This window comes from Salmo salar, chromosome 21 (assembly GCF_965601325.2).
Source record: "Salmo salar chromosome 21, fSalSal1, whole genome shotgun sequence".
NCBI lineage: Eukaryota > Metazoa > Chordata > Actinopteri > Salmoniformes > Salmonidae > Salmo > Salmo salar.
The window spans coordinates 14121379-14144265 of NC_138311.1; the positions used below are offsets into that span (position 1 = coordinate 14121379).

General features: G+C 42.9%; 1 protein-coding gene across 2 annotated transcripts in view; it reads right to left on the bottom strand.

The window, feature by feature from the left end:
* LOC106581831 (kalirin) overlaps window positions 1–22887 on the bottom strand; it is a 292220-nt gene that overhangs the window by 16869 nt on the left and 252464 nt on the right. The window contains exons 35-53 of one of the 2 annotated variants that reach the window (XM_014164228.3): window positions 21983–22254; window positions 20702–20842; window positions 19771–19866; window positions 18463–18581; window positions 18077–18143; window positions 17261–17364; window positions 16599–16668; window positions 16307–16393; window positions 16096–16188; window positions 15901–15951; window positions 15540–15617; window positions 13675–13860; window positions 13275–13446; window positions 12650–12891; window positions 11823–12076; window positions 10045–10180; window positions 6453–6512; window positions 4693–4720; window positions 4263–4425 (exon numbers count right to left, since the gene is read on the bottom strand). In XM_014164228.3, coding sequence (XP_014019703.1) covers window positions 4263–4425; window positions 4693–4720; window positions 6453–6512; window positions 10045–10180; window positions 11823–12076; window positions 12650–12891; window positions 13275–13446; window positions 13675–13860; window positions 15540–15617; window positions 15901–15951; window positions 16096–16188; window positions 16307–16393; window positions 16599–16668; window positions 17261–17364; window positions 18077–18143; window positions 18463–18581; window positions 19771–19866; window positions 20702–20842; window positions 21983–22254 — 2419 coding nt within the window. The remainder of the gene's footprint in view (window positions 1–4262; window positions 4426–4692; window positions 4721–6452; window positions 6513–10044; window positions 10181–11822; window positions 12077–12649; window positions 12892–13274; window positions 13447–13674; window positions 13861–15539; window positions 15618–15900; window positions 15952–16095; window positions 16189–16306; window positions 16394–16598; window positions 16669–17260; window positions 17365–18076; window positions 18144–18462; window positions 18582–19770; window positions 19867–20701; window positions 20843–21982; window positions 22255–22887) is intronic. The other variant, XM_014164230.3, reaches the window with a different exon arrangement.

Sequence of the window (22887 nt, forward strand, 5' to 3'; positions counted from 1 at the left end):
ATTCTGCCAGTGTTGATGTGTGTTAAATTGAGGGGTTTTGACTTTGAGTGATGGGACCAATTTAAATCACTGAGCAATGTCATTGTAAATTTGGTTTGGATAATTAAACGGGTTTTGATTATGATTTGGAAACGGAATTATTTTTTAAACTGAAGGATTGATTTGAGTTTAGTATGTTAATAACTATACGAGTGAAGCAATTAATGTATTATGGATTGATTGTTTTGATTGCTGTTATGAACTAAAGATGTTGCCACTATTCTCAGCATGCCTTGGTGAATGGAGAGGGTGAACTCTGATCCGGAGAGTGAAACTGATCCTAATCTATTTGATCTATAGGCATTGCCTTATAAATAGTGGAATCATGATGCTTGTCTTGGGTCATGTTCATTAGGCACCAACGGAATACATTTAACTTAAACCAGGAGTCACTACCTGGATTTGTCCAACAAGATATGCTAATTTTAGTTTCTGGGATGGAAATAGTTATTTCCACCATACTGATCCATTGGAGTGTGATAGATAACTAAAGCTTATTTTTATTAAACTCCATTGTTGCATGCACTTAATTACGCATTAAATATTAGCTTTTCACTGTCTATGAAGATATACATTACCGTTCAGAAATTTGGGGTCATTTAGAAATGTCCTTGTTTTTGAAAGAAAAGATACAATTTTTGTCCATTAAAATAACATCAAATTGATCAGAAATACAGTGTACAGTAGACATTGCTAATGTTGTAAATGACCATTGTAGCTGGATAATGGAATACCTACATAGGTGTACAGAGGCCCATTATCAGTAACCATCACTCCTTTGTTCCAATGTCTTAGCTAATCCAAGTTTATCATTTTAAAAGGCTAACCGATCATTAGAAAACACTTTTGCAATTATGTTAGCACAGCTGAAAATGGTTGTTCTGATTAAAGAAGCAATACAACTGCCCTTCAGACTAGTTGAGTATCTGGAGCATCAGCATTTGATTACAGGCTCAAAATGGCCAGAAACAAAGACTTTCTTCTGAAACTCATCAGTCTATTCTTGTTCTGAGAAATGAAGGCTATTCCATGTGAGAAATTGCCAAGAAACTGAAGATCTCGTACAACTTTGTATACTACTCCCTTCACAGAACAGCGCAAACTGGCTTAAAACCAAAATAGAAAGAGGAGTGGGAGGCCCCGGTGCACAACTGTGCAAGAGGACAAGTACATTAGAGTGTCTAGTTTGAGAAAGAGATGCCTCACAAGTGCTCAACTGGCAGCTTCATTAAATAGTACCTGCAAAACACCAGTCTCAACGTCAACAGTGAAGAGGGATGCTGGCCTTCTAGACAGAGTTCCTCTGTACTGTGTCTGTGTTCTTTTGCCCATCTTAACTGTTTATTTTTATTGGTTAGTCTGAGATATGGCTTTTTTTGCAACTTTGCCTAGAAGGCCAGCATCCCAGAGTCGCTCATCACTGTTGACCTTGAGACAGTAATTAAATAATAAGGTTTGATTGTTTTGAAGAAATCTAAAAGTCTCTCCTTTTGATTACAATAATTCCACCACACTTGTTGCAAACAAATCAAATCAAATTTTAATGGTCGCATACACATATTTAGCATATGTTATTGCGGGTGTAGCGAAATGCTGGTAGATATTGAAGACTTGCGCAAAGAATCTCACTAAAGATGGCAGCGGTGGGATTGAACCCAAGCCTCCATAAAGACTGGAGCCTTAATATAGCCCTTTAGAACGCCCTGCTATGCTACCCAGCTCTAAAAGGTTGCATGTTGTGGAATATTTTTTATTCTGTACAGGCTTCCTTCTTTTCACTCTGTCAATTAGCTAAGTATTGTGGAGTAAAGTGCATTCGGAAAGCATTCCAACACCTCGACTTTTTCCACATTTTGTTACCTTACTGCCTTATTCTAAAATTGCTTAAATATTTTTTTCCCCTCATCAATCTACACACAATACACTATAATGACAAAGAAAAAACAAGCTTTTTTTTACAGCCTCGAGTATTCTTGGGTATGACGCTACAAGCTTGGCACACCTGTATTTGGGGAGTTTCTCCCATTCTTCTCTGCAGATCCTCTCAAGTTCTGTCAGGTTGGATGGGGAGTGTCACTACACAGCTATTTTCAGGTTCAAGTCCGGACTCTGGCTGGGTCACTCAAGGACATTCAGAGACTTGTCCCGAAGTCCCTGCCGCTGAAAAACATCCCCACAGCACAATACTGCCACCACCATGCTTCACCGTAGGGATGGGGCCAGGTTTCCTCCAGACGTGACGCTTGGCATTCAGGCCAAAGAGTTCAATCATGATTTCATCAGACCAGAGAATCTTATTGTTTTAGGTGCCTTTTGGCAAACTCCAAGCGGGCTGTCATGTGCCTTTTACTGAGGAGTGGCTTCCGTCTGGCCACTCTACCATAAAGGCCTGATTGGTGGAGTGCTGCAGAGACAGTTGTCCTTCTGGAAGGTTCTCCCATCCCTACAGAGAAACTCTGGATCTCTGTCAGAGTAACCATTGGGTTCTTGGTCACCTTCCTGACCAAGGCCCTTCTCCCCCGATTGCTCAGTTTGGCCGAGCGGCCAGCTCTAGGAAGAGTCTTGGTGGTTCTAAACTTCATCCATTTAAGAATGATGGAGGCCACTGGGATCTTGTGGATCTTCAATGCTGCAGAAATGTTTTGGTACCCTTTCCCAGATCTGTGCCGAGACACAATTCTGTCTCAGAGCTCTATGGACAATTCCTTTGACCTCATTGCTTGGTTTTTGCTCTGACATACACTGTCAACTGTGGGACCTTATATAGACAGGTGTGTGCCTTTCCAAATCATGTTCAATCAATTGAATTTACCACAGGTGGACTCCAATCAAGCTGTAGAAACATCTCAAGGATGATCAATGGAAACAGGATGCAACTGATCTCAATTTCGAGTCTCATAGCAAAAGATCTGAATTCTTATGTAAATAAGGTATCTTTTTTCTTTTTTTTGCTTCGTCATTATGTGGTATTGAGTGTAGATTGATGAGGATTTTTTTTATTGAATCCATTTTAGATTAAGGCTGTAATGTAACAAAATGTGGAAAAAGTCATGGTGTCTGAATACTTTCCGAATGCACTGTAACTACAATGTTGTTGATCCATCCTCAGTTTTCTCCTACTGTATCACAGCCATTCAACTCTGTAACTGTTTTAAAGTCACCACTGGCCTCGTGGTGAAATCCCTGAGCTGTTTCCTTCCTCTCTGGCAACTAAGTTATGAACGATGCCTGTATCTTTGTAGTAACTGGGTGTATTGATACACCATCCATTTTTTTTTACTCATCTACCAATAGCTGCCCTTCTTTGCAAGGCATTGGAAAACCTCTCTGGTCTTTGTGGTCAAATCTGTGTTTGAAATTCACTGCTCGACTGAGGGACCTTACAGATAATTGTATGTGTGGGGTACAGAGATGAGGTAGTCATTCCAAAATCATGTAAAACACTATTATTGCACACAGAGTGAGTCCATACAACTTATTTGACTTAAGAACTTAAGAAATTATTTAGGCTTGCCATAACAAACGGGTTGAATATTTATTAACTCAAGACATTTTACTTAATTTGTAAAAATGTCAAAAAACATAATTCCACTTTGACATTATGGGGTATTGTGTGTATTTCAGTGACCCCAAAAAATCTCAATTTAATCATTTTTATATTCAGGCTCTAGCACAACAAAATGTGGAAAAAGTCAAGGAGTGTGAATACTTTCTGAAGGCACTGTATATTCATTTGTGGAAGTCCATCATCCATTTCGTATTATATGTTACGAATTGCAATTGGTTATGGCAAACATTAGCTAGGTGGCTAACGCTAACATTAGCTAGTCTAGGCGTTAAAAGGGTTAAGGTTCAGTTAAGTTATGGTTAGGAGTTAGGTTAAAGGGATAAGTTAGGGTTGGGGTAGGGTTAGCTAACATAAAACATAGAATAAAGTTGCTAATTAGCTAAAATTGTCCATGATGAGTTTCGAACGCTCAACCTTTTGGTTGCTGGACATTCGTGTTATACCCTCGACCAACCACCTTTTTAATTTTTGCATTAAGTAACATTCTATCTTATGTAACCACACCAAACGTAACAGACAGTATAATACTGATTTGAGTATCTTTACTATGTTACGTCTTGTATATGAGACAAGACTGTACAGGAGATAGGTCTCCAGGAACAGGGTTGGAGATCAGATCTAGAACTTCTAACTAGAAGCCTTATAGTCCATTTACCTAATGTTGATAGTGAACCGACAGTTGTTGACAACCGGACTCTGATCGGGTCCTTTCAGAGTGATGTTGGGTTTGGGACGTCCACACACTTTACAGCACAAGACCACTGTCTCCCCAAATGCACACGTCACATCAGCTAGTGGTATCAGGAATTCTGGAGCCACTAAATACATTCACACACAGTGTCAGCTAACCACACCACATTATTCTAACAGCAAATATACACTACATCCTAAATGGCACACTATATAGAGCACTACTTTTGACCAGGGCCCTTGGAGCTCTGGTCAATAGTACTGCACTATTAGGGAATCGGGTGCCATTTGAGACACAACCAGACTCAGGATCCATGACATTTCAGTAATTAAGTGATTGATTTCACTCTTAAGCATTGAAACGCAGGGGCTTATGTTCTGATAGTTCATCTTACCTTCTTGTATAAAATTGGGGTTCATTATCTGCAAAGAAAAGGTACGGCTGTTAGGCAATATGAATGAACTAATGTTCTTGTTTGGAATACGCACTGTTTTGCTTATTGAAAATGAAAAAATGAAAAGTGAATACATACATACATACCTCAGAGAGTTCTGTGTTACAGTTGTGTACTACCATTTAAACATTATTTGCAATATAGGCTACTGTACTAAGGCATCGTACCCCACATTCATTTGTGACATTTAGGCATACTATGCCTTTAAAAATCTTCAAAACCCATTTGAACAAAACGCATAATATAAATATTGTTCTCAATAAAAAAACAGCATGGGATGCAAGCACCAGGGGATCCAAAAGAAGATAGGTCAGGAGTAGTAACATGCTTCAATGGGTTTGTGAGAGGCTTTTTTCACATTCATGAACCTATTCCAAGGTAGGAACACTAGGTTGCAGTAATGCTCCATGGAAACCACACTGCTACACAAGAAGAGAACGTGTGGATGCTTGAGATCAGACAAGAGGCACATGCAGCACCTACTTAATATCACTAAAACTGGTTTAGGGATATAATGACATGTTATAGGAACAATTGTATTGAAAATCAAAAAGGGTGGACATCTTTACAACAGACTAACACACCTGCTGATAGGTCAAGTCTGTTAAAGGCAAAGGAGGATGCTTTTCCAATACAATGACCACGAACTGGTACTGAGGAGGTACTAGAGCATTTTCAATAGTAATATGTGCCATTTAGCAACTTACTGTTGGTTGTGCGTGTATCTATTTTTAATATGGGTTGCCCCTGAAGGAATTGAACCTGCCATGCTCTACCAACTGAGCCACACAGGACCAAGCAAGCTGTAGAGGGGAGCAGGCTGGTTTAGTTTATTAGGATCCCAATTAGTTGTTGCTCATGCAGCAGCTACTGTTCCTGGGGGTCCACAGGCTGTAGTTACAATTATGCAGGTGAGCACAAGACGTTGAAAATACGTCTTTTCAACGTCTTTTCAACCAAATAGACGCATTTTAAATGTTTTTTTTTCTTTTGCTCATGTGTTTCAGGGGTGTAATCACTAGGAACCAAATAGAGCCAAACGGAACAAAACGGTGAGGGACCTACCTGACTTTGTCCAATAGAAATTCTTGTTTTCGTTGAAAAACATCTTCCGTTTGGAGTAAACGGTTTCTGTTGCAATACGTTTGACTAATGATTACACCCCAGGTGCTTATCTGATGTATTAATATTGTGCACCAATCGGTGGCTAATGCATTTACAAACTCCACCCATGGCCTCATTGAGGCTGGATCCAGAAAATGCTATCAGATAAAGAGCAGGAACAAAAATTGGTTCCTGTTGCTTCCTGCTCAGGATAAAACCATACTTCTATGGGTACATTTTCCAAATGGCTGCCAGTCCACCCATTGCATAACCATTGACTTGGATGGGGATGTCTGTTCTAGTGATTATATTTCTATGGATGAAACCTCTGTAGCTAGTGCAACAATATGTGGAACCTGGTGTTTTGGGAAAATGCTCCTGACCACAGTGGAAACCCCTAAGATGCTCTGTGTAGTTTCCTCTTGCTAATATGCAGACTTCCCTACGAGCAAAAGACGTTGAAAAGACGTTACGAATACGTATTTTTGGTTGAAAAATATGTTGAAAGGACATTTTCAACTTCTTGTGCTCACTGGGTTAGCTACAGAAACTCAACTGGGCAGCATGCATGACGGCAGATCAGTGTGTACTACTACCTCCATGCTAGTTTTGGGGAGTTCATCATCGCAATCTGACTCCTCTGAGCTGTTTGACTCCTGCGGTGTGGGATGAGAGAGAGCAAAATTAGAGAGGTTACAAAGGCCTGGGGTCCCCAAGCTAGAGGCATGGTCAGGGCCTGTATTCACAAAGTGTCTCAGAGTATGAGTGCTGATGTAGGATCTGTCCATACAATCTTATTCATTATGATCGAAAAGTCAAAACTGATACTAGCTCAGTCAGCACTTCCACTCAGAGAAGCTTTCTGAATGTGGGCCAAGGATTCTTTGTAGGCTATTATACAACGAGTGGGTCTAATCCTGAATGCGGATTGGTTAAAACCGCATTCCAGCTGGTGTCTATTCCACAAGTTACCACCGGACTAAATATATGACTTAAAATGTCTATTTACTCTGTTCCATCTGACTGTGCAATCCACCATCAGCCCAGCCAAGCAATTTACAAACCTGATCTCCACTATAAAAAGCATCTAGACATTATCTCACATTTCTTTTAGACTAACATTTAGTTTTCAACAGCGGAGATTTGTATAAAACTTGCTGTCAGCTACCTTGCTGTTATTCTAGCTGCATGATGTGACTGTAAATTGGCTGTAGTTGTCTCCCTAGCAAGCAAGGGATAAGAACGTTGCCAGCCAGTATGACAATGGAACATTTAGAACGAACGACTGGGTCGCGTCCATAGATACAGAACAAAAAGACTGAACGACTGGGTCGCGTCTCTAGCAAATGAACTGATAGAACAAACGAACGACCAGCCGGTTTGGGTAGCAATCCTAGATTTGTGTCAGGACTATGTCTTATGGAAGGATGAAATAGTATGAATAAATTCTTCAAAGTAAACATTTTTATGAAAATATGTCAATCATTATTTGAATATGTTGGTAACCTGTTATATAAAAGTGATAATGCCAGAGAATAGGATACCCGTGCCAATATATTCTCCAAACACCGGCTTCTAGGGGCATTATCACTTAACTGTGTATGGGTTGTTGATATGGGATTTGGGCTTACTAGTAAATATAGTGCTAAAGACAGAATATGTCTTGTGCTGAATTCCAAATTCATCCCATAGCCCATACTCCCCAAGCATTCCTGTATATCTGAAAGGATTGGATACATACACCTACAGTGCAAGGTAACTAATTGTTTTAGCTTGGATGGCCTATGGGGATAAGGGCTAGAGGTTCAATCCAGCATATAGTATGTGGGAAGGCTTGAATGTAAGAAAATAAAGAGTGAATCTGCAACGTAGAGTTGCTTGGGAACGACTGAGCCTATTGGAGGTAAATGTATCAATATATACATATTGGATGAGCTGGAAAATGTAGCTACATTAAATCATAGAAATTATAGAGCAGACACCTGAAACAATGCAATCTAACAAGATAATTAACAACACACTAAAGCAGACATGTAATTCTATGTGCAGGTCTCTTTTTCAGTATTTGATGTTGGGAGTGTAGGGGTAGTGCCATAAATATTAAAACAACCCATGACGAGGACAAACTTGCAAGCAAACTTAGTGATTTTTTGAATGGTCATAATTGTCAAATTAAAATAATGTACTCTAACATGCTTAAGATGATAGCTGGATTGGCAGACTTAGCATAGCATCATTTGGAATTGATATGGGTTTACTTTGAAATGCACTGATACTGTATATTGATACAGAAAGATAATGTAATGTACAGTGCATTTGGAAAGTATTCAGACCTCTTGATTATTTCCGCATTTTGTTACGGTACAGCGTTATTCTAAAATGTATTAAATAGTTTTTTTTCTCATCAATCTACACACAACACCCCATAATGACAAAGCAAAAACAGGTTTTTAGAAATGTTTGCACAAAGAAATATCACATTTACATAAGTATTTCAGACCCTTTACTCAGTACTTTGCTGAAGCGCCTTTGGCAGCGATTAAAGCCTCGAGTCTTCTTGGGTATGATGCTACAAGCTTGGCACACCTGTATTTGGGGAGTTTCTCAAATCTGTCAGGTTGGAAGGGGAGTGTCGCTGCACAGCTTTTTTCAGGTCTCTCCAGAGATGTTCGATCGGGTTTAAGTCCGGGCTCTGGCTGGGCCACTAAAGGACATTCAGAGACTTGTCTCGAAGCCACTAATGCGTTATCTTGGATGTGTGCTTAGGGTTTTTGTCCTGTTGGAAGTTGAATCTTCGGCCCCAGTCTGAGGTCCTGAGCACTCTGGACCAGGTTTTCATCAAGGATCTCTCTATACTTTGCAATGTTCATCTTTCCCTCGACCCTGACTAGTATCCCAGTCCCTGCCACTGAAAAACATCTCTACAGCATGATGCTGCCACCACCATGCTTCACCGTAGGGATGGTGCCAGGTTTCTTCCAGATGTGATGTTTGGCATTCAGGCCAAAGAGTTCAATCTTGGTTTCATCAAAGAATCTTGTTTCTCATGGTCAGAGTCCTTTAGGTGCCTTTTGGCAAACTCCAAGTGTGCTGTCATGTGCCTTTTACTGAAGAGTGGACTCCGTCTGGCCACTCTACCACAAAGGCCTGATTGGTGGAGTGCTGCAGAGATGGTTGTTCGTCTGGAAGGTTCTCCCATCTCCACAGAGGAACTATGGAGCTCTGTCAGAGTGACCATCTGGTTTATGGTCACCTCCCTGACCAAGGCCCTTCTCCCCCGATTGCTCAGTTTGACCGGGCAGCCAGCTCTAGGAAGAGTCTTGGTGGTTCCAAACTTCTCCCATTTAAGAATGATGGAGGCCACTGTGTTCTTGGGGACCTTCAATGCTGCATACATTTTCTGGTACCCTTCCCCAGATCTGTGCCTCAACACAATCCTGTCTCGAAGCTCTACGGACAATTCCTTCGACCTCATGACTTGGTTTTTGCTCTGACATGCACTGTCAACTGTGGGACCTTACAGTATATAGACAGGTGTGTGCCTTTCCAAATCCTGTCCAATCAATTGAATTTACCAATCAAGTCGTAGAAACATCTCAAGGATGATCAATGGAAACATGATGCACCTGAGCTCAATTTCGAGTCTCATAGCAAAGGGTCTGAATACTTAAGGTATGTTTTTTTATATACATTTGCAAAGATAAAAAAACAATTTTTTTTGGCTTTGTCATTATGGGGTATTGTGTGTAGATTGATGATTCACTGTATTGTGAGATCCAGTTTCAGTGTGTTTTAAATGAACAGCTAAGTGAACAGCTTATAATACCTTCATGCTAAACCCATACTCTGGAATGAGGACTTTCATTTAGGAGATAGCTTCATAGGTTCCAGGACATATGTTATCAAAATGGTGGTTTCACAGTGGTATTAATGTAAACAAAAGTTGTTAATTTGAACAAAAACAAAAGTTAGCTTAATCAAAACCAAAACTACCACAATTCACAGACAAGAAGTCACTTGACTCATTAGTGTCATGCATAAAGGGGAGTCAAACCAAAGTGAGAGCAGACAGTGCAGTTAGATTATCATGTTTAAGTGTTGGGAGATTATTAACATCACGGCACACAGGTGAGGGATTGGCAGCCAGGGTCATAGAACGCCATCTCCCCCGTTAGCCTGCTTACTCACTTCGACAGTGACCTTGGTGCTGAGAATCTCCTTGGGCTTACGGAGTCCATTCTCAACCTTTGCATCACCACCCTTGCCATTGATATCCTTTTCTGTCCGCTTTCTCGAGCGCAGGGTATTCCATGAAAGAGATTTCCTGTTGTGCCAAGAAATGTACCAGTCAAATCCAGGCTTATTCACAGTGAGGGGAGAGGAGGTGCAGGGGGGATTGAGTGGGGGCTAGCCAACTTTATTTGAAACAAAAGAAAATCAAAGAGTGAGATTGAGATCAAGAGAAAGCAAAGGAAAGAGACAGAAATGTACCTTCTTTGTAACAGAAAAAAAAGCTACTGTTCATATTTGTATCACTGTGTATTAGAAATGTAGACACACAAGACGGACAAGCTATTTAAATGTGTCTTCTCCATACGCTGCCATACCTTGATTCTCTTACCCCATTGTGGACAGACAATTTGTGTCAAAGCAGCATAGTTTGTTGCATCTGACCAACCATTCAATGGCTCTACTTTGTCATGAGATTTCCAATGATGCTGCTTTGTACACAGCCAACTTTTGTCGAGGACCGGTGTGGTTAGTACAAAATTAAAATAAGTTGTCTACGATAATACAATCAGACTATGTCGACAAAACGGGTAAAAATAAACAAATCATATAGAAAGTGAATAAAATGCTGTTGAAATAGTCCTAATGTCTTCACTCCTTTATGTAGATCCCAGAAGTGGTGTTGATGTTTTGTCAATGTATTTATACACCACCGGGACATGTCCATGAGAATGATGATCACTTTAATAAAGCCCATGATTTAGAAATGGTCCATCATTGGGAAGAAATGGATGGCAAGCCACAATTAAACTTGATAGAGATCTTTACAAATGAAAATCAACATAAAAAAATAACTGGTAACTGATTTCACTATTAATTTTATCCTCAATGTGAGATAAGAATGGAATCTAGGTCTAATGCTGTAAGAGCAGTGGTCAGCGGAGAAAGGTACAGTTTGACTGCAGAGTTAGCAATATTAACAATGTCACTGATGTTCTTCTAACGCAAACAAGTTAAACTTATGTTGCCTTGCAAATGCATGCTTATGTCAAAATTGTATTTTACATATTTAAAATGCATTTAAAATGTTTAGTTACACTACAAGTACAATGATTAACATTGTGACTATCATTATATTGCACAACCTGCCTTCATTAATAATGGATTCTCTTAAATAGTGCAAAATACTTCATACAGGAATGTACTGAAGAGAGTGCATCAGTAAACAAACCAAATTAACGTTTACAGTAAACCGCCAACATATCTGATAATAACAAAATAAAAGTTCTAAAAATCAAATAAAAACACAATCTGTACAAATTGCCATAGACAATATCAAACTTTCCCAACTTTGAGAAATAGGCCTCAGTCCATCAGGCCTTTATTTTATTTTTTTTATTCTTTTTTTTTTTTTTTAAACGTGTAAAGAAAAAAACGGTGTTAGAAACAGAAATAAAAGTCCAGACCAATCAGTTCCACATTGATGTAAGATTTTCTCTGTGCGTCTTCTCTACATGAAGGCATGATTCTCTACAGTCCTTTAGCTCTTTTCAGATCATTATTTAATAAGCCTTTACATATATTAACAACAAAAAAAAAGAGGGAGAAAACATGACCCTTGTGCAGTCCAACATTTCCGAGTTAGTTCCCGTTAAGGGGATTGGAGCAGACAACTTTCACCTCATCCAATCAGAGCAGCTCCGTGGGTGTGGTGGCAGGGCTTACGGGACACTTACTTGATGCTTGCGTCAGCAGCACTGTCTTTGAGCGTTTTAGTGAGGGGTCCCAGGATGTGGCCTGGGATCCAGCCCTCGGCTGCAGGAGACTGGCTGTTGGCAGACCGGTAAACTAGGTACATGTTCTGCTGGTTGGTGGCCATGATCTGCACCATCTCGCCCTGGATCACACAGATCTCATTCTCCTTCAGTGCACTGTAGTCCTGAGTCACCATCATTGTGGAGGACATGCCGTTACATCCGCCGTCGTGCTTCTGGGGGTGGGTGGGTGTGGAGGTACAGGAAGGAAGATGATTATATTATGACAGTGGAAATCACAGCACTGATACAAACCTGTATACACATTCAAATAATGATCCTTTCAAAAGGGCCTGAGTCATCACATACAGTACAGTACATTGAGTCAATCCCTTAACTCTGACTTCAGTTCTTCTTGTCAGCAAGTTTGAACACGTCGTCTCCTGCTGAAACGCAGTAAAACTAGGCCAGCCATCAGAACTAATAATAGCCTGAATTCACACCTGCAATGTTCCAACCTCCTTAGTTCTGCAGTGCTAGAGTTCTGAGAGGGGGGGGGGGGGGGGGGGGGGGTAACACTAAGACCTGGGTGTGTCCTGGCAATTGGCATTGGACAGAACTGGACTAGACTGGAGTGATCTGGACTGGTGTGGTCTGGACTGGACTAGATTTAACTAGACTGGTGTGGTCTGGACTGGACTAGATTTAACTAGACGGGTGTGGTCTGGACTGGACTAGATCTAACTAGACTGGTGTGGTCTGGACTGGTGTGGTCTGGACTGGACTAGATTTAACTAGACTGGACTCACCCTGGTGGAGTCGTAGCTTTCGCTGTGTTTCGTGGGGTCGAAGCAGGGGCTACCGTTGGAGGTAGATCGCTCAAGAGGGGTGGGGGTCTGTCCCGGTCCCGCCAGAGGGGGCTTCTCTGCCCCCACAGAGGAGGAGGAGAGGGGCCTACTGTTGCAACTATTGGGCCGACTGCCCGATGGGTTTCTGGTGAGGGAGTGAGAACTACCCTTCTCCTTTTGGTACTCAATAGGAGACTGCAGGGCTGTGGAGATAGTCAGTCCATTGTTACACACACTAGTCAATGGCAGATAAGCCACATAATACCTGTGTATTCCGTGTCAGACAGATGAGGACCATGATAGAGGTGAAAATTACATAGTATTACTCTGTGTTGAGGCTGTAGTTATGATTCAACAGGTTTTAATCTAGCTAGGGTTGCAAAATTCAAGTACATTTCCCAAATTTTCCAGAATTCTTGGTTGGAAGGATTACCTGAATCAGAAGTGAATGAGCATGAATTCTGGAATCCTCTTACTTGGATTTCTAGAAATTCTTCTGGGAATCTTGGAAAAATTACTAGAATCTTGCAACCTTAGAGCTGGCTAATGACAGTAGAGGTGTTTGTCAGGCAGGACGTTCTCTCACCAGACAGGAAGTTGCTCTGGGCATCAAGGACCTGGCTGACATGTTGGACCCACACCTGCTTGATGTCCAGGTTGGCTGCCTGAAGGGTGAAGCGCTCGGCCGACCCTCGACACGACAGCACAAACTTACACGGGTCATTGTCCACATGCTCCTCCAAGCCCAGGTAGCTCACCTGTTACAATGAAACACAAGCATGCTAACCCATCAATGCACAAATCATTATCAACGCAAAAGTAGGAAGTAGGAAATTGTTTTCAGAACAGCTCTATTAGGAGAAGGTACTGATCTAGGTCCAGTTTGGCCTTTTAATCATAATGAATAAATGGGGTCAGCACTCTGAGACGCTTTGTGAATGTGGGCCCTGATCTCATTGATTGTGGTCGTGGTTGACGTTATTCACCTTGATGCTCTTCTTGAACTGGTAGCCCGGCGTGGACGAGCCCTTGCGGAGGAGCTCGCTGAAGATGACGATCTGCTCAAACAGGAAGACCCTGCGCTCCTTGCTGCGCGACAGCACGCCCGTATCCTGCTCTGTCACGAAGAATGTTTCCTGCTGCAGCAGCTTACCCTGGCTGGTCAGCTTACCCTGGGGGACGGAACAGGAACACACATGCGCAAACACACACACACACACAGGTTCAGTTATGACTGGTAGGCCTGATCACCGACAATGATGAGACAGCCTATAGGGAGGAGGTCATAGAACTGGCAATGCGGTGCCAGGACAACAACCTCTCCCTCAATGTGGGCAAGACAAAGGAGCTGATCGTGGACTACAGGAAAAGGTGGGCCGAAAAGGCGGGCCGAACAGGCCCCCATTAATATCGACGGGGCTGTAGTGGAGCTGGAGCTATCATGGTCCAAACACACCAAGACAGTCGTGAAGAGGGCACGACAAAACCTTTTCCCCCTCAGGAGACTGAAAAGATTCGTCATGGGTCCTCAGATCCTCAAAAAGTTCTACAGCTGCACCATCGTGAGCACCCTGATCGGTTGCATCACCGCTTGGCATGGCAACTGCTCGGCATCTGACCGTGAGGCGCTACAGAGGGTAGTGCGTACGGCCCAGTACATCACTGGGGCCAAGCTTCCTGCCATCCAGGATATAATAGGTGGTGTCAGAGGAAGGCCCATAACATTTCAGTCACCCAAGTCAGACTGTTTTCTCTGCTTCCACACAGCAAGCAGTCCCGGAGCGCCAAGTCTAGGACCAAAAGGCTCCTAAATGGCTTCTACCCCAAGCCATAAGACTGCTGAACAATTAATCAAATGGCCACTGGACTATTTACATTGACCCCCCCATTTGTTTTGTACACTGCTGCTACTCGCTGTTTATTATCTATACATAGTCCCTTCACCCCTACCTACATGTACATTACCTCAACCAACCTGTACCCCTGCACACTGACTCGGCACCCCCTGTATATAGCCTCGTTATTGTTATTGTGTTACTTTTCATAATTTTTTTACTTTAGTTTATTTAGTAAATATTTTCTTAACTCTTTTTGAACTGCACTGTTGGTTAAGGGCTTGTAAGTAAGCATTTCACGGTAAGGTCTACACTTGTTGTATTCGGCGCATGTGACAAATAAAGTTTGATTTGATTTGACTCGACGTCTATCAACACTGGAGAATAAAGCGGAGTCGGCCTTCCCCCAGTCTGTCTGTCAACACAGGGGTATTACACGGTCCATCAGCCCCTTCTCTCCTCACCAGGACATAAAGCTAACAGCAGACACTTGCGCTTGGTCTGAGACCAGGGTTGCGTCTCAAACGGCACCCGTAGGGCTCTGGTCAAAAGTAGTGCACTATATAGGGAATAGGGTGCCATTTGGGACGTAGCCCAGGCCATTGTCAAACAGTGCTTTAATCTCCCCACTGTTACAGCAGGCAAGGCAACTCTTTGCTTATCTTAGAGGTCAGCGATTTCATTTAGTCTTGAGTGTCGTTGAAGTGACTTTCACTATGGCTGTGGAGGAACAAACAGACTAAGCCCTGACCCGTTTTAGTTAAGACGTCCAATAAAACTGATAATACGGCTTCATTAGTACATTTTTCTAATTGTTCACAAGCCGAGCATGGATCGAAACAATCCTAAAATCACAGCGCTAACTTCCTGTACACGTATGAAATAACAAATCACATCATACCGTGCTGTTTTCTATTTAATGTATACGCCTTTATTGACTCCCTGGGAAACAGTGGCAATTGCTACTGAGTGGAATATCCTGGCTAAATAAATAAATACATGAAAATGTACAGTACCTCATAGCCTTGTAGTCTGCCAAGATTCATCATGTCATTGCACAGCTTGGGGACCTGGGACATTAAACCAACTGCTTTCTGTAAAACACATTAAGAATGGTGTGAGCATTGAAGTAGATATAGCCATGATGATGGATACACAAAACAACAACTAAGGTTACAAAATCCCAGTAACAGTCCCAAAAAGCCTAAGCTTTCCGGAAATCCTGGTTGAAAGTTTCCTGGAATCAGGAAGATTTCGGAATTTTTCCCTACAGATTTCATGAATCTTCCAAATGGGATTTCAGAAAAAAAACAAGTATTTTGGGAAACCCTAAACAACACATACTGTATAGCTTCAATCGCAAATTGTTTCTGTTACCTCCAACTCTTGGCAATCTAGTCCTGCTTTGGAACTATACTTCAAGAAGTCCTGAAGAAAGATACAAATAAAAAGAGTTAAGTAATTAATAGGGCATCAATAAAAATAATGGAACGTTTGGTGTAAATCGAGTATATCTAAGACTTGCATATTACAGGGTTCCTTGTAGGCTGGAGTTGAGAATGTTAGCCTTACCTTTAGAAGTAGCTGATACTTGGTAATTCTCTGAATTGGCTTTATGAGAAAGTCACTTATGCCCAGTCTTGAACTGATCTCTTGCTGTAGGCCCTAAAGTAGAATTAGATGCAAATAGGATTTGGCTTATTTATTATGCAAAAAAATATATATTTCATGCAAAGCCGTCCTCAGACTGCTCAATAATTCTCAGAAGTGTGGTACAGCTCACCTCGAAAAATGTGTCGTACTCAGCGACGATAAATTCAGACTTGGGTTTGTTCTGGCAGTAAACCACATACATATGTAGTCGCCTCTCCTTTACAAAAGGAACCACAGTATTACTATATTTATTTTCCAGTTCTATGGTTGAAAATGTCTGAATAATACTTTTACACCTCAGTAAGTCGCCTATGGTTGTTAAATGTTTTGGTCGTCACCCATGGTTGTTAAATGTGTCTAACTTGAAGTTCTACAACACCCATCATCTCACCCGAACAACAAATGGGACACAAGTCACGTACATGTTTGATGAAAAGCTCAGGAAGGTGCTCGTTGTCTTCAAGACATTTCTCCAGCTCACCGACAAAAAAACTGTGGGAGGAAACATTCTCTCAATCCCTGTGTATGGTTATGAGATAAGCCAAAATAGTGGGATATTTTACTACATGCCTAAGTTTGGTCTTCTACCAGGGGTTCCCAACATTTATCCCCAGCACTACCTTTTTCACATTTGAAAAATCCCCCCCCCTCCCTTTACATTTTTTTATGATTTCTTACTGAGATGGCCTATATTAAATACAACACCAGCTTGACTTTGTTTAATTTGAGGGAACTAGGAAAATTGATAAAATGTTGTTTTGAAGCTCATTTCGTGCAATTCGACATAGCTTAACAATACTCATGAAATCTTTTCGGCAGGATAATTAATGATAATAATAATAAATAAGGAAAATAAAGTCTAGATCCGATTTCCCCAAATGTTATTCAACTACCAAATATGTTATGTTATGTTATGATAATTTATATGAACCCTCAATTGAATTACACATATTCTCCTTTACAAAAAGTGATTTGATCAATTGATAGCAACAGATTCCCATTGTGGTCAAAAGTAGTGCACTACGTAGGGAATAGGGTGGCATTTTGCACACAGACACAATCAGCAGATTGGAAAACGACTTACTCTCTGTGCCAGTCGTAGATCTGGTGAATATTCCCAAAAACCATTTTGTCTTTTCCTTTCATATCTTCAGGGACTCCCTTCTCCTCCATCTTCTTCATGAACTCCTACAAGGGAAAAAAATAAATAATCTGACCGAATTTAGGTCGTGGACTTGATATGACTCGTCAAGGGAAACATGAGAGTTCGACAATAACCAGCAGTGTAAAACTATCATGTGGTGGAAAAAGAGAACAGGATTACTACATATGATTGAATTCATGGACTGCATCCCAAACGGCACCATATTCCATTATTAGTGCACTACATTTGACCAGGGCCTATAGTGCACTATATAGGGAATGTGTTGTCATTTGGGACACAGCCCTGGACGTGAGAAAACCCCTATGCCCTTATCTCACTATGTAAGACAAAACCATACTCAAATGATGTTTTCTGAACTGTACATAAATATGGTCATAAGTCAGGGGGCTTCTCTGTGACTTTGACATAAATACCAAAGGACACAATGCAAATAGGACAACAACAAGGACACAGCCTGGCTGCTATTCCAACACCAAACAATTGGATGCGTCCCAAATGGCACCCTAATCCCTATACAGTGGCCCACAGGGCTCTGGTCAAATGTAGTGCACTAAATAGGGAATGGGGTGCCATTTGGGACGCATACCTTGGAGATTTATGACTTGTAAAACTGGAGCAGTGACTGGTCACATTCTCCACTGTTACTAGGACACCACTGTTGCCTCTCTCTCACGCTCCTTCCGCACTTTTGAGGCTGAATAGTCCCCTGCTAGGACGAGATTGTTCTCAACTCACCTCCACTACAATCCCCAAATCCTTGACATAGTCCTTCTCCGTCTGTACGAGCTCATTGAGGACAAACCTGAGGAAAAGGACAAGTGACCTGAATACACACAGGAGGCAGCATTTCTCTGCAGAATGAACCACCTCTAAATACAGTAATGCTACAAACAAAGGGACTTTAACTTGGGAGTGTCAAGAGAGGGAAGGGCCCTTGTTTGTGTGCCACATTCTCCAACTTGTGCACTTGAACACTCCCCTTCATGGACTTAAAACCATTGCATTGGTGTAATCACTGGCTGGAGGGAGTTTCCACCATTGTTAAATCCATGATGGGGAGTGCGCAAATGCACACTTTGGGAATTGGGAGTCAGCCAGAGGTTTAGCTACATGTCTCATACATGCGTCCGCGCAGAGCTTTGGCCTTCTGCTCCAGCTCAGGGTTCCTGGGCAGGGCTGGGCTGGTCTGTTCTGGAGGAGTCAAATTGGTGAAGCTGGGATAGGCACCTGGCTCCAGATTCTGACAAGGGAGAAGAGAGAGAGGATATGAAGCCAGGGCTCAGAGGTCAGAGGTTATAGTCACACAGTCCACTGCTGTGACTCAGGGAGAGGGAACTGATGAGGAGATCACTCTGCTTTAATGAGCTACATAATAAGTCTATGCATCTCAAAAACAGTGTTCGATTGTATTGTGCTATTTTGGAAATGGCTCCACGTGCACAAAGCTGAAAGAGAGTTGATCAAAACATTGTCAAATGAACGAACATTTGGCCTCCCGAGTGGCGCAGTGGTCTAAGGCACTGCGTCGCAGTGCTAGCTGTGCCACTAGAGATTCTGGGTTCGAGTCCAGGCTCTGTCGCAGCCGGCGGTGACCGGGAGACCCATGGGACGGCGCACAATTGACCCAGCGTCGTCTGGGTTACGGGAGGGTTTGGCCAGCAGGGATGTCCTGTGGTGGGCCAGGCGTAGTGCACACTGACACGGTTGCCAGGTATACGGTGTTTCCTCTGACACATTTGTGCAGCTGGCTTCCGGGTTAAGTGGGCATTGTGTCAAGAAGCAGTGCGCGGCTTGGTCGGGTTGTGTTTCGGAGGACCTTTGCTTCTCCCGAGTCCGTACGGGAGCTGCAGCGATGAGACAAGACTGTAACTACCAATTGGATACCACGAAATTGGGGAGAAAAAGGGGTCAACATTTTTTTAAATAATAATTTTACGAACCTTCACAAGGAAGCTACTGTGCATTAGCTACTCGGAAACGTATCACACGATCTCTCACCTGACGCCATACGACCTAATCTATTTTATCTTATCTGTTTGTGGCCAGAGAACCTGAGTCCCAAATGGCACCCTATTCTCTATGCCCTCTGGGCCCTGGTCAAAAGTTGTGCACTAGACAGGGAATAGGGTGCTATTTGAGACGCGGCCTCTGTTCTATCAACCACATTGAGAGAGGAAGCTATGTGTTAACTGTCCTGCATGATAACATGAACATCTGATGTGCATCTCAAAATGGTGGCTCCCAGTCAGCATGACATGGTTGGTTAGTGGCCTTTGAGAAGCGGAAGTTGGAGTGAGTAGATGACATCAAGAGAAACAGAGGGTTAGTTTAGAGATGGTTAAGAGATTGTCACCGACTATTAGCAGTGTGCAAAGACAGTGTAGAAATTGCTCAATGCCATTTTGTATTGCATTCACCTTAGCACTTACCATCTTAGTTTGGACCAACTTTTCTATTGCACTGACAAGATCCGCAGCGCTGGGGACATCGGCGGAGCCCTGACGCGCAGTATGCAATGCGGAGGACTGTAAGGCACGGTTTGGGAGGAAGGGAGTGTTAGTAGCAGGGAGGAGGAGAAAGGCAACAGGGACAGGGAGACAAAGGTAGTTATTAGTCAGGACCTTTGAGCAGCTACAAAAGGCAAGCTTTAGTGGAGAAATGTGAGGTGCTATTGGAATTATACACGAGCCACATCAGTAAGTAGTAGGCCAGAGACAATTTAGTGCCAAAGTATGCGTCCCAAATTATAGTGCACTGGTTTTGACCAGAGGCCTTGGTCAAAAGCAGTGCACTACAAAGGGAATAGGATGCCATTCGGGACACAGACAGCGTGGTGTGATCATGTATATAGAGTCAAGTGAGAGAGTGAAAGTGACACAGTGCAACAGTGTGTTAGTTAGGTCAAACACAGTGCAGCAGCTCTTCCAGCTGTAAACCAAGCTAGTGCACATAAAGCCTCACATTGATCAGGGCACAGCAGACACAGACTCCGCTGTAGACACATCTGGTAGTTTGTGGCATTGTGTTGTACTGTACATATAGACAGCAGAGGGGAGGGGGCTGCAGGTGGACACATCTTATGAGCCTGTGCTGAATGACATAACAGATTTTCTGCGACCAATAAGGTGCTTGAAGTCGATTAACCAAAGGGAAGATATTCCTTTAAAAAAAAAAAAATGGTTATATTTTATTGTTGTTGCTAAGGCTGGGTTCCAAAGGGCACCCTATTCCCTACATAGTGCAATACTTTTGACCAGAGCATAACAGGGTGCCATTTTGGACGCATCTAGAAGTTACTCCAGCGTGAGCTCGGGTAGAAGAGGTACTACGGTGTCAGAGAGAGAGGGTGTCGTGTCATACCTTCTCCTCCTGGGACGAGGGGTCCTTGATGATCTCCATGGGGGGCGGCAGGGGGGTGTGAGAGTCGTCCTCGGGCTCCTCCTCTCCTCCGCTCTGCATTCCAGAGGAGGACTTGGACAGGGGGCCCTCCTTTCTGCCCCTCTGTAGAGATAGAAAGGGTCGAGTCAGGGGGGGGAGCAGGATGAGTTAATGTGGGCCATTGTCCCGGGGTTCACTGGGGTGCCCTGCTCCACCACAGTGCCTCTCTGTCTCAGAATCACACTGGGAGCCACACAGCCACCCAGTAGGAAGTCACTTCGAGCCTGGGGTGCGTCCCAAATGGCACCCTATTCCCTATTATAGTGCACCGCACAAAGAGAGAGAATAGGGTGCCATTAGGGACGAGGCCCTAATCACAGTCCCACGTGGGACACTTCTGTGACCATTCCTTTAGGCTTTTTTAATTTATTTTAAGAACAAGGAATCTACTTTTCAAGGTACTGTGTAATTATACTGCAGCTCTCTAATAACATATGGTGATTATTACGCATTTCTCTCACTTTTCTATCCTTCTGGGAGGCATCTAAAACATTTACATGCAGCAGTGGTTATAGTACATCACAACATTGTGCTGCTATCCGTAAATTAAAACTAAAATTGCTTGAAGGCTCCAATTTACACTATGATGCCCATTGTTCATGACTTGTGATTAAACCAACATTGCCTATGCACCCTGTAGAATTGCCCCATGGTAATTGGGCTAGGATGTCATAAGAAAACAGCGCATACTGTATCCTTGGGAATCTGCTCCTCCCTACATGGGAGGGTCACGAGATTTTGAACGCTTTAGATAAGCAATCCTTGTAATGAACCTTTTCCTACAGGTTCAGGAGAAGTTCAACAGTCGGATCTAGAGGAGAATCCCATTGGTTTGGATAACAATGGGTTAAACTGGTGTTACCGGAGCTGTACTTCCAAATTCGATCCATTCACTTAAACCTTTGTAAAACTAAAAGAGCCTGAAAGAAGCACAAGTCCACCATAAGCGTGATGGACATGTCCCTTAGAAACCAATTACTGTATGTACAGAGACACGCTGGATCGAGAGAGTGGAAAGAGAGAGAGGAGGCTGAAGAGAACGCAGAAGAGACGGTGATTGTTACCTCGTCTGCGCTCTCATCCTGTGAGAGAGGTGGAAAGAGAGAGCGAGAGATGCTGTGGAGAGGAGAAAGAGGGGGGAGGGAAAGAAAGAAAGCTAGAGAGAGAGAGATGCTGGTGGAGAGGAGTCAGGACACTCGTTACCTCGTCTACGCTCTCGCCATGCAGGGCGCTCTCGGGCGGCCCCAGGTCGATGCTCTTGCGGCCATCCCTCTTCTTGTGCTTGTTGGGTAACTTCTTGATGCTGCTGCCGTGGCTGAGGCGGCGCACAGGGCTGGTCAGCCACTTCTTCAGGGTGTTCCCCGAGCGCTTCGGTCCCGGAGAGCTTGAGTGGATGGAGCTCTGGGATGCCTGGGGCTGCAGGCTGGCCACCGACTCGGTCTTCGCTCCCTCGGGCCCACTGACCGAGTAGTTCTCTGGAACAAGACAAGACAAACAGCATTTTAGACTTCAGAATTCCACCCTGACAACATTCTGTCATACCTTTATAGTACCCAAATATGCCTCTGAGTCACACACCGGCTCTCTCTCGTTGGCTTTGTGTGCGTCCCAATTGGCATCCTATTCCCTATAGTGTACTACTTTTGACCAGAGCCCTATGGGCCCTGGCCAAAGTAGAGCACTACATAGGAAAAATGGTGCCATGTTGGATGCAGACTCTGTCCATACAAAGTGCACGCTTCCTGTACTAACTATCCCTTAGTTATCCCTCGCAGTCTGACGTCCACTAAGAAATACCAACCTTCCCAAAAGCATAGGATGAACAGTACACAGTCATTTGTTTATTAACATTGCCCAATGTAATACAGTGTAGGAATGCAGCCATGTGTATACCAACAATACTCAATGTAGCCTAATACTGTATAGAAATGCAAGTCGCACAGTGTGTGTTCAGCTCATTTCAAGCCTCGGTTTCAGAACACAACACACCTCCTTTTGACCATAGATATTATTTCTACAAACAGGGCCTATGAAAAATGTTATTTTTTCCCCCAAGATATATTTCCAGTGTGTTAGCTGATAATTATGCACTTTTCTCTGTAAATATT